The sequence below is a fragment of the Mesoplodon densirostris genome, chromosome 6, assembly GCF_025265405.1.
Source record: "Mesoplodon densirostris isolate mMesDen1 chromosome 6, mMesDen1 primary haplotype, whole genome shotgun sequence".
Lineage (NCBI taxonomy): Eukaryota > Metazoa > Chordata > Mammalia > Artiodactyla > Ziphiidae > Mesoplodon > Mesoplodon densirostris.
The window spans coordinates 58,279,226-58,291,424 of NC_082666.1; the positions used below are offsets into that span (position 1 = coordinate 58,279,226).

Genomic DNA, 12,199 nt, shown 5'->3' on the forward strand with positions numbered 1-12,199 from the left:
ACACCCTAAACACAATTTTAATATTTCCCAAGGTACTTAGTACTTTTTAGTTTAAATAACTAAACCAAGTATACCAGGAAAAAGACACAGTCACACACAGCAGAACATCATTAAGATAACATCATCACGACTGAAAACATGGAAAGATAAAATAGTTTGAGTTTCAGTGGCTTTCTACATTTAAATATATCCATGCCTCTGTATTCCACAACTAAATACATAAACATAAATATTTCCCTATGACTTCCAAAATTTGGCTCCTTCAAACCCAACAGTTTTTATGTAACTCTCAAATGATTTTCCAGTGAGAGTTTACCAGGGATAAAAATGTTTAGTTTTTCTGAAGTTGCTAGAAATACTCTGATACTCTATGAGCAGCCTGAGACTGCCCATATCTGATACTGATGAGCATTCTGGTATTCCTGGTAACGCTGACACTGAACCACAGAGCTTCATCGTCTCCTGAAATCCGAGACTTGACCCAGCACAGCCAGAGGGCCTAGGAACCCTTTTTATTTCCCTGTCACTGAAATCATGGCAAAAAACCTCAGTGGTGCCTGATCACTGATCACCTACTGGTGTTCCTCTGAGCCCTGAAAAAAAATCTTCTAATGCAAGGCAGGTGCGATAATGAGGATCCCAATAGTTTCTATTTCTTGTTTGCTCGCTCTGTACCAGGCACTGTGCTGAGAGCTTTGGATGCATTGTCTTATGTAATCTTTATCAGCGTACCCTTTGATCGCATTGTTGTTGTTAGTCATAGCAGCAGTGGTGTTTCTATTGTCATCATCTCCCCGATTTTACAGATGAGGAAGCTGAGTCTCAGAGGAGTTAAGTCACTTGCTAAAGGTCCCACAGCACAAGTAGCAGAATCAGAGTGTGAACCCAGGCCTGTCTGAGATGCCCAGTGTCCACGAGTCCCAGTGTTCAACCATTACCCGGGAGTCACTCTAGCCAAATGTCACCTCTCATTCAGGAATGATTACTTGTTCAGCACCCCGCTCTTGCCTGGCCTGCAGTAGGATGCCCAGGTGTGGAATGTTCTAAGTAGCATTCTCCACGCGTTTCGAGAAGGCCGGGTTCCCAGGTTTGCCCTACGCGTGGCACCTACACTCCGGCAGAGTTGTCTACTCACTGAGCCTGAGGGAATTAGAGCTGGAAGCAGTGGGCCTTGGAGGTCACCCAGTTGATTCCCCTAATCTCATAGATAAGGTTCCTAAAGCCCAGAGGAAGAAGAGGACTTGCCCGAGGTGACAGCCCGATGGTGGCAGAGCAGAACCTAGGACCCAAGTCTTCTGAGGCCATAGCTAATAAATATCCTTTCTGGAATGTGATACAAAAGAAAAGATCCTGCTATAAAAAATATCTGAGAGGTGTGGTCCTGGGTATAAACAGTTAGTGTATAGATTGGCTTTTGGTATAAAAATGTCCATGCTCATGTTCTTTTTTTTTTTTGCGGTACGCGGGCCTCTCACTGTTGTGGCCTCCCCCGTTGCGGAGCACAGGCTCCGGATGCGCAGGCCCAGCGGCCATGGCTCACGGGCCCAGCCGCTCCGCGGCATATGGGATCCTCCCAGACCGGGGCACGAACCCGTATCCCCTGCATCGGCAGGCGGACTCTTAACCACTGCGCCACCAGGGAGGCCCCATGCTCATGTTCTTGAGTGGCGAGTTGGTCAGTTTGCCTAGTCTAGAGAATGCATACCCTGGGAGTTGATAGGGCACCTAAGGTCAGACATCAGGCCAGAGGGGATGCCAGAGAGCTATTAAAGAGAGGAAGAGGGCTGAGTACACTAAAAGGCATGGGGGAGAAGGGTAGAAATCCTTTGCCATCTGACACAACCTCAGCCCTGGGCCTTATCACCCCTCAGAGACCACTACCTTCTCCCTTGGCCCAATATAGGGTGTTCTTCTCTGTATGGCTCTTACCCCTACTTGACTCCATTTGCTTTCTTTGTATGTGCCTGATTTATGTCACAGAAAAAATCGAGCTCCCAAACAGCACCAGCACAGAAGTGGAGATGACACCATCCAGTGATGCTTCGGAACCTGTACAAAATGGAAATCTCTCCCACAGCATTGAAGCTGCGGAAGCCCAGGTATGCCTCTTTTCCATTGCTCTTCCGGACCGCCGTTCGTGTCGATATTCTAGCACAGCAGCACAGACTTACGTTCTCCTTGGAGGCCCCAGCTCCCAGCTGGGTGGACACCAGGTGGAGTCATCCATCCTTATGTATATTTCCCAGTACCAGCCAGGGCACCACATGCATCAGGCTCTTCCTTTATCCAATAAGTACACATATTTTCTAAGCCACTGTTTCTCAGGGTGAGATTGGAGGACTCATGCATCAAATCTCCTGGGGATAAAAATGCAGATCCCTAGCCCATATCCCAGACCAGATGAAACAGAATCTCTGAGAAGTGGCACCCAGGAATCAGCATTTTTAACTCCCTTCCCTGGTGATTCTTAGTAGATGATAAAGTTTGATCACTGCTGCAGTCTAATCCTTTCTCTGTCTTTAGGGCCAAGATTAAGTAACAGAGAAACCACAGCCATCACACCTTGGTTAGCCCCCTTTGGCCTTCCCTGTCCCTGCAGTTGAAATTAATCAGTACCCTGGCCCAGTCCACCATTCAGTGTTGCAACCATTAGATAGCTGTTTGATCTAATGGCTATAATATTTAACATTTATACATACTGTGTGCCACAGCTTTGGTGCTAGGTGCTTTAAACCACTCAGCTGAAGGTATAGACATTTAATATCTCCATTTTATAGCTGAGGAAGCTAAAGCTTAACAGGATGAAGTAGTTATTCAGCATTATTTAGTTTGTAGCTATTAGAAATGAGATTTGATCTCAAGACTGTCTAAATATAGCGTCTGTACTATTTCCACCAAGCAGCACTGCTTCTAGACCACAGTTGCTCAAAAAAGTAGGCAGAAGCAAAAAGTAGGTGGTGCCTGTTAGATTTCTGGATCTCACCCTCCTCAAGTGAATCAGGATTTCTAAGGCATAGAGCCCTAAACTCACATTTTAATCAGTCACCCTGGGTCAGTGTTTTCTCAAACTTTAATGTGCTTAGGAATTTCCTGGGGGATCCTGTTACAGTTCAGGGTCTGATTTGTCAGGTCTGGAGTAGGGCCCAGAGTCTGCGCTTCTCCTGAGCTCCAAGGTGATTCTGATACTGCTGGTACGAGAACCACACTTTGAGTAGCATTTCCCTCAAGTCTGTGACCCACTTCTCTAGGCAGAATTTTCCTGATGAGCTGATAATGAAGCCAGACTACAGCAAATCCATTCCAGCACTCTCTTCTCCTTTACACGAGGATACACTCTGCAACAGAGGAAGTCTGTATGTCTTAGACAAACACTTGCTCATTGTTGCCTGTTGCCTTTATTCCCTGAAGAAAGGTGCAAGGAAAGTTTCTTTGTTCAAAGGAAAGGATAAAGATGTCAAGCACCTTTTCATATACCTGTTGGCCATTTGTACATCTTGTTTGGAAAAATACCTATTCACGTCCTTTGCCCTTTTTTTTAATATTTATTTATTTGTTTATGTATTTATTTGGCTGCATCAGATCTTAGTAGGGGCACGAGGGATCTTTTTGTGGTGCGTGGGCTCTCTAGTTGTGGCTCATGGGCTCAATAGTTGCGGCACACGGGCTTAGTTGCCCCGCGGCATGTGGGATCTTAGTTCCCTGACCAGGGATCCAACCCGTGTCCCCTGCATTGGAAGGCAGATTCTTAACCACTGGACCACCAGGGAAGTCCCTTTGCCCATTTTTTCATTAGGTTATTCATTGTTTGCTATTGAGTTGTTTGAGTTCCTTATATATTTTGGATATTAACTCCTTATCAGGTATATGATTTGCAAATATTTTCTCCCATTCCATAGGTTGCCTTTTCATTTGTTGTTTCCTTTGCTGTGCTTTTCAGAAGGTATACGTATATCAAATCATCATGTTGTATACCTTAAACTGATAGAATTTTTAATCGTCTATTATACCTCAGTAAAGCTGGGGCGGAGGGGGGAAATGGCTAAAGGAAAAGAAAGAGAAATGGCAGCTCCTTCTGCCCTTGTCTCCTCTGCCTTCTAGGCTCCCACCCTCCTGCCCAGAGCCCTGCGGTCCCTTCGTATTAGCTCAAGGGTGAGCTGGCAGAGCAGCTTATGTCCACATGGATAAGCAGCATATGGCAGCAGGAAGCAGGCCCCAAGGATACCTGGCTGCCCTTGGGGATGGCACAGTCACAGGTGTGCAGAGGGCAGCCTCATCATTGTGCCTCTCCATCTGGCTGTCAGAGGGACATCTGTGTCCCCCACACGGGGCACCTTGCTGCAGGGGAGTGACAGAGTCCCAACTGACCCCTCTCTGAGCAGGGCCGTGTCCCCAGGTCTCACGCAGGGTCAGAGGGCAGATTTGGGCACCATCCTGTTACACTGAGAGCTCAAGGGCACACAGACCTTCAAAGGGCCAGGCCACCAGCTGCCTGCAGGACAGCCTGGCAGTGAATTCCAGATCCACCAGGAGCGAGTTACCCAACCTTGCTTTAGTTTCCTTATCTGCAAAGTACAGATAACCATAGTACCTGCCTCATTAGGGATATTAGGAGAGTTAAATGAGATAATATACATAAAGCACATAGCACGGAGCTAAATGATGCTATTTATATTATTATGTGTTCATACCTACTTATATAAACAGCATCCAAAGTGTCCTTTCCCTATAGGTAAAATGCTTATTGTAGATAAAATGAAACATATATATATATATATATATATAAATTTGAGAGTATTCAGGGTATGATAAGTAAATAAAAAATAAAATAACATCTAAATAAAGTAAATAAAAAAACATCTACGGTAGGGAAATTATGGCCCAGTGTGATCAGGGAGGTCTATACAGAGCGCTCTGGGAGCCTTCCAGAGGAAGAAATTGACCCTGGCAAGGGAGAGTGTAAAAACTTAAGAGAAGAGGTAACATTTGAGCTGGGTATTGATGGGTAAGTAGGAGTTTGTCGCTCAGAGAAGGAGGAGATGACCGAGATCACAACCTGTTGGCTTAGGAGGGAGATTCCTGTGTAGTGATTGGTTGAGAAAGCCAGGGGAACTGAAGACTGAAATATAAGGCGAGGAGTGAGGAGGAATCCACTAGGAAAAGTAAATTGGGCTGAAATTCTTCCATTGTTGAATCGGAAAATTTTCAGTGTTCATCTAATGTGTGCCAGGCAATGTGCTGTGCACCAGAGATGCCCACCCATCCTAGCAGAGCAGAGAGCCTCCTAATGTAAACCAAGGTATAATTATAGACAGCCATAGGACCGTGAAGAAGATAAAGCCTGGTGACTCAGTGGAGGGCAAGCGTGGAGGGGCCCTTTTAGGTTGGAAGGTGAGGGAAGGCTTCACTAAGGAAGCGGCATTTGAACGGAGGCTGAACTTTAAGAACAGGTCAGTCAAGGGAACAGCACCCACAGAGGCAGAGATGAGCTCGGCTTGTTTGAGGAACAGAAAAGTCACTGTGGCTGGAGAGTGGGGGGTGGAGGGAGGGATGGTGTTGGCAGTGAGGTCTGACAGGAGGGCCGAGTGGAGCTGGCCTGCCTTGTGGACCATGATACAGAAGTTGACTTCATTCTGGGGCAGCTACAAGCGATCAGAGGTTCCCAGATGTGATTTGCACTTGTAAACGATCCAAGGGACTGCACTGGGGTGTAGAGAGTGGATTTGTGGCAAGAGATGGTGTAGCAGTAGTGGGGCAAAGAGGTCGCTGCAGGAGTTGAGGCAGAGCTGATAGTGGCCTGGACCAGAGCAGTAGACGGGGAGGGGAGGAGAGGCACAGGGATCATGACGGGCGTTGTAGGCACCGCTCAGCAGCCTGGACCTCCACCTGCTGGGAGTGGAGAGGCGTAGAGGCTTTAAAGGGAGCAGTGGCAGCTTTGGATTTATGTGATAAGAGGAGAGCTCTTTCTGAATGGTCAAGAAGGGGCCAGAGGGAGGGAGGACAGGACGCAGGGCAGCGAGGTAAGAGCCCGTTTGGTTCAAAGATCAGCAGACTATGATCTGTGGCCAAATCCGGCCTGCAGCCTTTTTTTGGTACAACCTATCAGATAAGGATGTTTTTATATTCTTGAAGGTTTAAAAAAAAAAAAAAGGCAGCAGTAGCATATGTGACAGAGACCATAAAGCCCATAAAGCCTAAAATATTTACTATCTGGCCCTTTACAGGAAAAGTTTGCCCACCCCTCATTTCAACCATCTGCAGTCTTTCCAAAAAAAAAGAAAAAAGAAAAAAATAATGAGGAAGCTCTTCATGCACTTATATGGAATGATCTTCAATATATGTTGTTAAGTGGGAAAGGCAACATGCCAAATTACATCCAATATACTCTGCCTGTGTAACAGGAAAAAAAGGAGGAAAATAACATAGTAACATATAAACATTTGCTTTGGATGCTCTTGAAGAAACTGGTCATGCTGAGTACCTGCAGGACAGGGGCCTGTGGTGGGGAACCAGGGTGGGAGGTAGCCTTCTGCACACGTCTTTCAGTATGTAGCCTCCTGTAGCTTTTGAATTTTGAATGAGTTAACTGTTTTACCTATTCCAAAAAAATGCAACAACTAAAAATAATAATGGGTTAAATTAAAACAGAAACAGTATGCATTAGTCCTTTAATAGTAGAGTCTCTGAAGACAGACCACAAATTGAAGACAGAGTTCAAATCCCAGATCTGCCACTTACCAGCTGTGTGACTTTGGACAAGTTACTTAACCTCTCTGTTCTCATCTTCCTTCTCTTTGAAACAGGAATAGTAACCTACTTCATAGCATTATTGTGAGACTCGAAAGCTCATAGAACAGTTCTTGGCACATGGTAAGCACTGCATAGGTGTTCGCTGTTATTAACAGTACTTAGTAAAACTGTTTAAAAATGGCTATTAGGGCCTCCCTGGTGGCGCAGTGGTTGAGAGTCCGCCTGCCGATGCAGGGGATACGGGTTCGTGCCCCGGTCCGGGAGGATCCCATATGCCGCGGAGGGGCTGGGCCCGTGAGCCATGGCCGCTGGGCCTGCGCGTCCGGAGCCTGTGCTCCGCAACGGGAGAGGCCACAACAGTGAGAGGCCCGCGTACCGCAAAAAGAAAAAAAAAAAAAAAAAAAAAAATGGCTATTAAGTAGCCCAGATGACGAGGCCTCAGACCAAGTATTGGCTGTGGCAGGGGTGACAGTGGCTGGATGTGACAGCTGTTTCTGAGGCAGAATTGAGACCCTTTGGTAATAAGTTGGTCACAGAGCGTGAACAAGAAAAAGCAGCTGTGGGTGATGCTTGAGTTTCAAGGCTGGAAAAACTGGGTAACACGGTAAATTAAGGCTGTGATTCCAGAGTCAGAAAAAAAGGTGTGAAATCAGGACACTCAGGCCACCCAAAGCACAACTTCACAGAAAGGATTCAATGCCTTTGTATTGTGTTGGTCTTCTTTCTTTCCCAGTTGTATTTTTATCAGGCTCCAGGAGGAATGAGGTGTGCATCTCGACTTTATTAATGGAAATGATGAGCCCCACACACCACACACTCACTGCTGATTCTCTCCTGAGAGTTTAACCTGTCTCGTGTAATTAACCTGCTGTTTTCAAAACCCTGTTTACCAATGAACTAATTTTACACAGACACCTCAGTTCTGAGACCTTCCTTCTGTCCAGACTTTACACTGGCAATGAAGAGCACTTTAAAATATTCTCTCTTACCAAGGAAGCCCCTTTGCAGGAGGTTTTCTGCTTTATTTGTATATTTTGGGGAACCAAGAAATAATTTGACGTTTCGAACAGCTTAGTGCTATTATCTTCTCCCAATACCTGCTAACAAAATGCTGTCAATTCTAACAGAACTGATTTGAGCTGTCACTGAGAATTTACCAGCCTTCTAAATTTTCAATGTTGGAAATTTATCCAGGTTTGAAAAACAATTCTAAGATATATTCTCTCCCACTCAGAACCCAGCATTTTCTTACATTTTAATTTTGCCAGTCTAGACAACAGCCAGGTGACTGCATGTGGCCGGCTTGCTCAGGGAAGCTGCCTGCCTTGCTGCGTCACAGTCCTCCAGACACGACACATCCAAACTCTTTACATACACGCGCACAGTGAAAGGGTAGGAGGGGAAATGCCTTGCAAACTTCTTAGATTCTGGAATCTGAAAATCTAACTTTTTTTTTCTTGTATTATGCTTTTTATGTGTTGCAGCTTTTATTTCATTTCACCTCTGAGTCTTCTCTCTGTCCTTAGGGAAATCCAGATGGTCTTTGCTTTGGTTAAGAGTTGCCCAGATGCACCAGTGGGCAAACAGACTTATTTAAGATAGTCGCATTCCTAGGAAAAAAGAATATGTATGTGCGTGCGTGTGTGTGTGTGTATACACACACACACATATACTCACACAAACATACATGTACTGATAGATAGATAGATGATAGATAGAAAATATATAAAATGCAGACTTTTTTCTTTTTTTCTCACTTTACAACTTAAATATCATCTTGCTATATTAAGCCCTTCCTTTCTCCCTTTGGGATTTCAACCCTGACTTATTTCTCCCCAGTCTAGCATTCGTCCTCACCTAAACACAGTATGCTTTTTAAGATCTGCTCTCATAGTGCTGATAAAAATAGTTGGGTATTATGTGACTAAGTAAAGGATGAGTAGGGAAAGATGATGGATGTGATTGTAAGCTTAGATTTCTCTTAAGAAAAATAAAATAAAATGCCCAAAGATATTTCTCTACTATTAAATTTGTGCATCTCTGAGGGTGGTAAAAAAAGCGTTGTTGTCAAAGACAGCAGTTTGTTTTGGATTATTGTTGTCATTTAAAGTTACAGCTGTGATTTTAAAGCTCCATAGAAAGACTTCATAATAAACATTGCTCCAAAACATTAGCTCTGATAATATTTCCAAGATTATCCAAGCAGATGGGACCTAGAATCCATATGATGTCTTTCTTCCTAAAATATTACCCTTAGTTAGTAAACATGTACTTTCTTAGCCATAGTAAGTTTTAATAGAGGCCTTTCCAGCCTCAAATCTTCCTGTTATTCAAAGAGCAAGTATCTCTTCTAAATGATTAAGGTGGAATAGCCAGATCCACCATTTTGAAAGTTTAAAAACAGCTAAGGACCGAATTTCCCACTATTGATGAGATTATTCAATCTCTTGGAACATTGGTGAAGCATAATAAGAGGATTCTGGCACTCAAGAAATGGAGGAAAGCAGAATATAGTGGAAAGTGGGGCTGGATCTCTGTGTCTGACACAGCCAGAGCACGAGGGCAGTACTGGGGAGAGAGGGCAAGGCCTTTCTCTTGTGAAAGAAAAAGAATATCCAAAGATTCTTCATCAGACTGGAGTTTGCAAGGTCCAAGCCAAGAAACTTATTAGTATCTGAGAAAAGCTAATACGAACTATAGAAAAAAGCAAAAATTACAGTGTTTTACCTACCAGGCCTTAGTACATGGGTTCCATTTCTGGAGGAGATAACATTTTTTTCTTTCAATCTATACATATATTTTTTAAGGAAAAGTTGAGATCTAGTTCCTATATTTGATGACCTGTACAATATTTACCAACTGCTTAAGATGCACTCAGAGGCCTTTTGACCACACTTGAAAATGAAATAGATCTGACTCTTGGGTTTCTGCCTAAATTTGAATATTGACAGAGAATTATAACTTCACTTAGAATCTTACTGTTAATAACACCATTTGTCATTGTGCTTTCTGAAGTAGTTTGAAGAAAGTCTATTAATTATTCACATAAGATACATTAAGAGCTGACTATCCCTGAAAAAAATACCAACATTAATATTACTGTTCCTATGAGTAATTGTAATCCAGTTGATGATAAAACGATGAGAATGACTTTTGAATTGTAGCTTTTATGTTGACGGATCTTTTACGATTTGTATCAGCAGGATTTACGAAGCCCATGAAAACTATACAAAAACCAGTTTAAAATAGCAATACAGAAAGAAATACATCTTGTCCGTAGGTTGCACCTCAGAATTATTTGGGCAAAATGCAAAGTGAAGGAAAGTAATTGCATTTCACCAGACTCTCCAAAAGCCATTTTACATTAATAAAAAATGGTTTCTTGGCTTCTTGGAAAACTTAGGTCCAGACAGCTTCATCACTCACAGCAAAATATTTTGAAATCTCGGTTTCAATTCAAAGTCATGGAGAAGCAGATGAAGTTTTTTCAGGTTGCCACTGCTGAGTGAAACCTTATCATTTTGTATTTAAAATGCTAAGTTCTTGATGCTAGATTTTTTTCCATCTATATGTAAAACAAACCATAAGATGTTTTTTTTTAGAATGCATTTTTTATTGGAGTATAATTGCTTCACAATGGTGTGTTAGTTTCTGCTTTATAACAAAATGAATCAGTTATACATATACATCTGTTCCCATATCCCTTCCCTCCTGCATCTCCCTCTCTCGACCCTCCCTAACCCACCCCTCCAGGTGGTCACAAAGTACCGATCTGATCCCTGTGCTTTGCGGCTGCTTCCCACTAGCTATCTACCTTACGTTTGGTAGTTTATATATGTCCATTCCTCTCTCTCACTTTGTCACAGCTTACCCTTCCCCCTCCCATATCCTCAAGTCCATTCTCAAGTAGGTCTCTGTCTTTATTCCTGTTTTACCCCTAGGTTCTTCATGACATTTTTTTCCTTAAATTCCATATATGTGTGTTAGCATACGGTATTTGTCTTTCTCTTTCTGACTTACTTCACTCTGTATGACAGACTCTAGGTCTATCCACCTCATTACAAATAGCTCAATTTCGTTTCTTTTTATGGCTGAGTAATATTCCATTGTATATATGTGCCACATCTTCTATATCCATTCATCCGATGATGGACACTTAGGTTGTTTCCAGCTCCGGGCTATTGGAAATAGAGCTGCAATGAACAATTTGATATATGACTCTTTTTGAATTATGGTTTCCTCAGGGTATATGCCCAGTAGTGGGATTGCTGGGTCATATGGTAGTTCTATTTGTAGTTTTTTAAGGAAGCTCCATACTGTTCTCCATACTGGCTGTACCAATTCACATTCCCACCAGCAGTGCAAGAGTGTTCCCTTTTCTCCACACCCTCTCCAGCATTTATTGTTTCTAGATTTTTTGATGATGGCCATTCTGACTGGTGTGAGATGATATCTCAATGTAGTTTTTTTTTTTTTCTTTTTGCGGTATGCGGGCCTCTCACTGTTGTGCCTCTCCCGTTGCGGAGCACAGGCTCCGGATGCGCAGGCCCAGCGGCCATGGCTCACGGGCCCAGCCGCTCCGCGGCATATGGGATCCTCCCAGACCGGGGCACGAACCCGTATCCCCTGCATCGGCAGGCGGACTCTCAACCACTGCGCCACCAGGGAGGCCCTCAATGTAGTTTTGATTTGCATTTCTCTAATGAATAATGATGTTGAGCATTCTTTCATGTGTTTGTTGGCAGTTTGTATATCTTCTTTAGAGAAATGTCTATTTAGGTCTTCTGCCCATTTTTGGATTGGGTTGTTTGGTTTTTTTTGTTATTAAGCTGCATGAGCTGCTTATAAATTTTGGAGATTAATCCTTTGTCAGTTGCTTCATTTGCAAATATTTTCTCCCATTCTGAGGGTTGTCTTTTGGTCTTGTTTATGGTTTCCTTTGCTGTGCAAAAGCTTTGAAGTTTCATTAGGTTCCATTTGTTTATTTTTGTTTTTATTTCCATTTCTCTAGGAGGTGGGTCAAAAAGGATCTTGCTGTGATTTATGTCATAGAGTGTTCTGCCTATGTTTTCCTCTAAGAGTTTGATAGTTTCTGGCCTTACATTTAGGTCTTTAATCCATTTTGAGCTTATTTTTGTGTATGGTGTTAGGGAGTGATCTAATCTCATACTTTTACATGTCCCTGTCCAGTTTTCCCAGCACCACTTGTTGAAGAGGCTGTCCTTTCTCCACTGTACATTCCTGCCTCCTTTATCAAAGATAAGGTGACCATATGTGCATGGGTTTATCTCTGGGCTTTCTATCCTGTTCCATTGATCTATCTTTCTGTTTTTGTGCCAGTACCACACTGTCTTCATTACTGTAGCTTTGTAGTATAGTCTGAAGTCAGGGAGCCTGATTCCTCCAGCTCCGTTTTTCGTTCTAAAGATTGCTTTGGCTATTCGGGATCTTT

General features: G+C 43.2%; 1 protein-coding gene across 2 annotated transcripts in view; it reads left to right on the forward strand.

Annotated features, from left to right (window-relative positions):
- Positions 1-12,199, forward strand: part of SLC24A2 (solute carrier family 24 member 2) — a 245,001-nt gene that overhangs the window by 194,951 nt on the left and 37,851 nt on the right. For both annotated transcript variants that reach the window (XM_060101488.1, XM_060101489.1), the window contains one exon: positions 1,981-2,099. In XM_060101488.1, the coding sequence (XP_059957471.1) occupies positions 1,981-2,099 (119 nt within the window). The remainder of the gene's footprint in view (positions 1-1,980; positions 2,100-12,199) is intronic.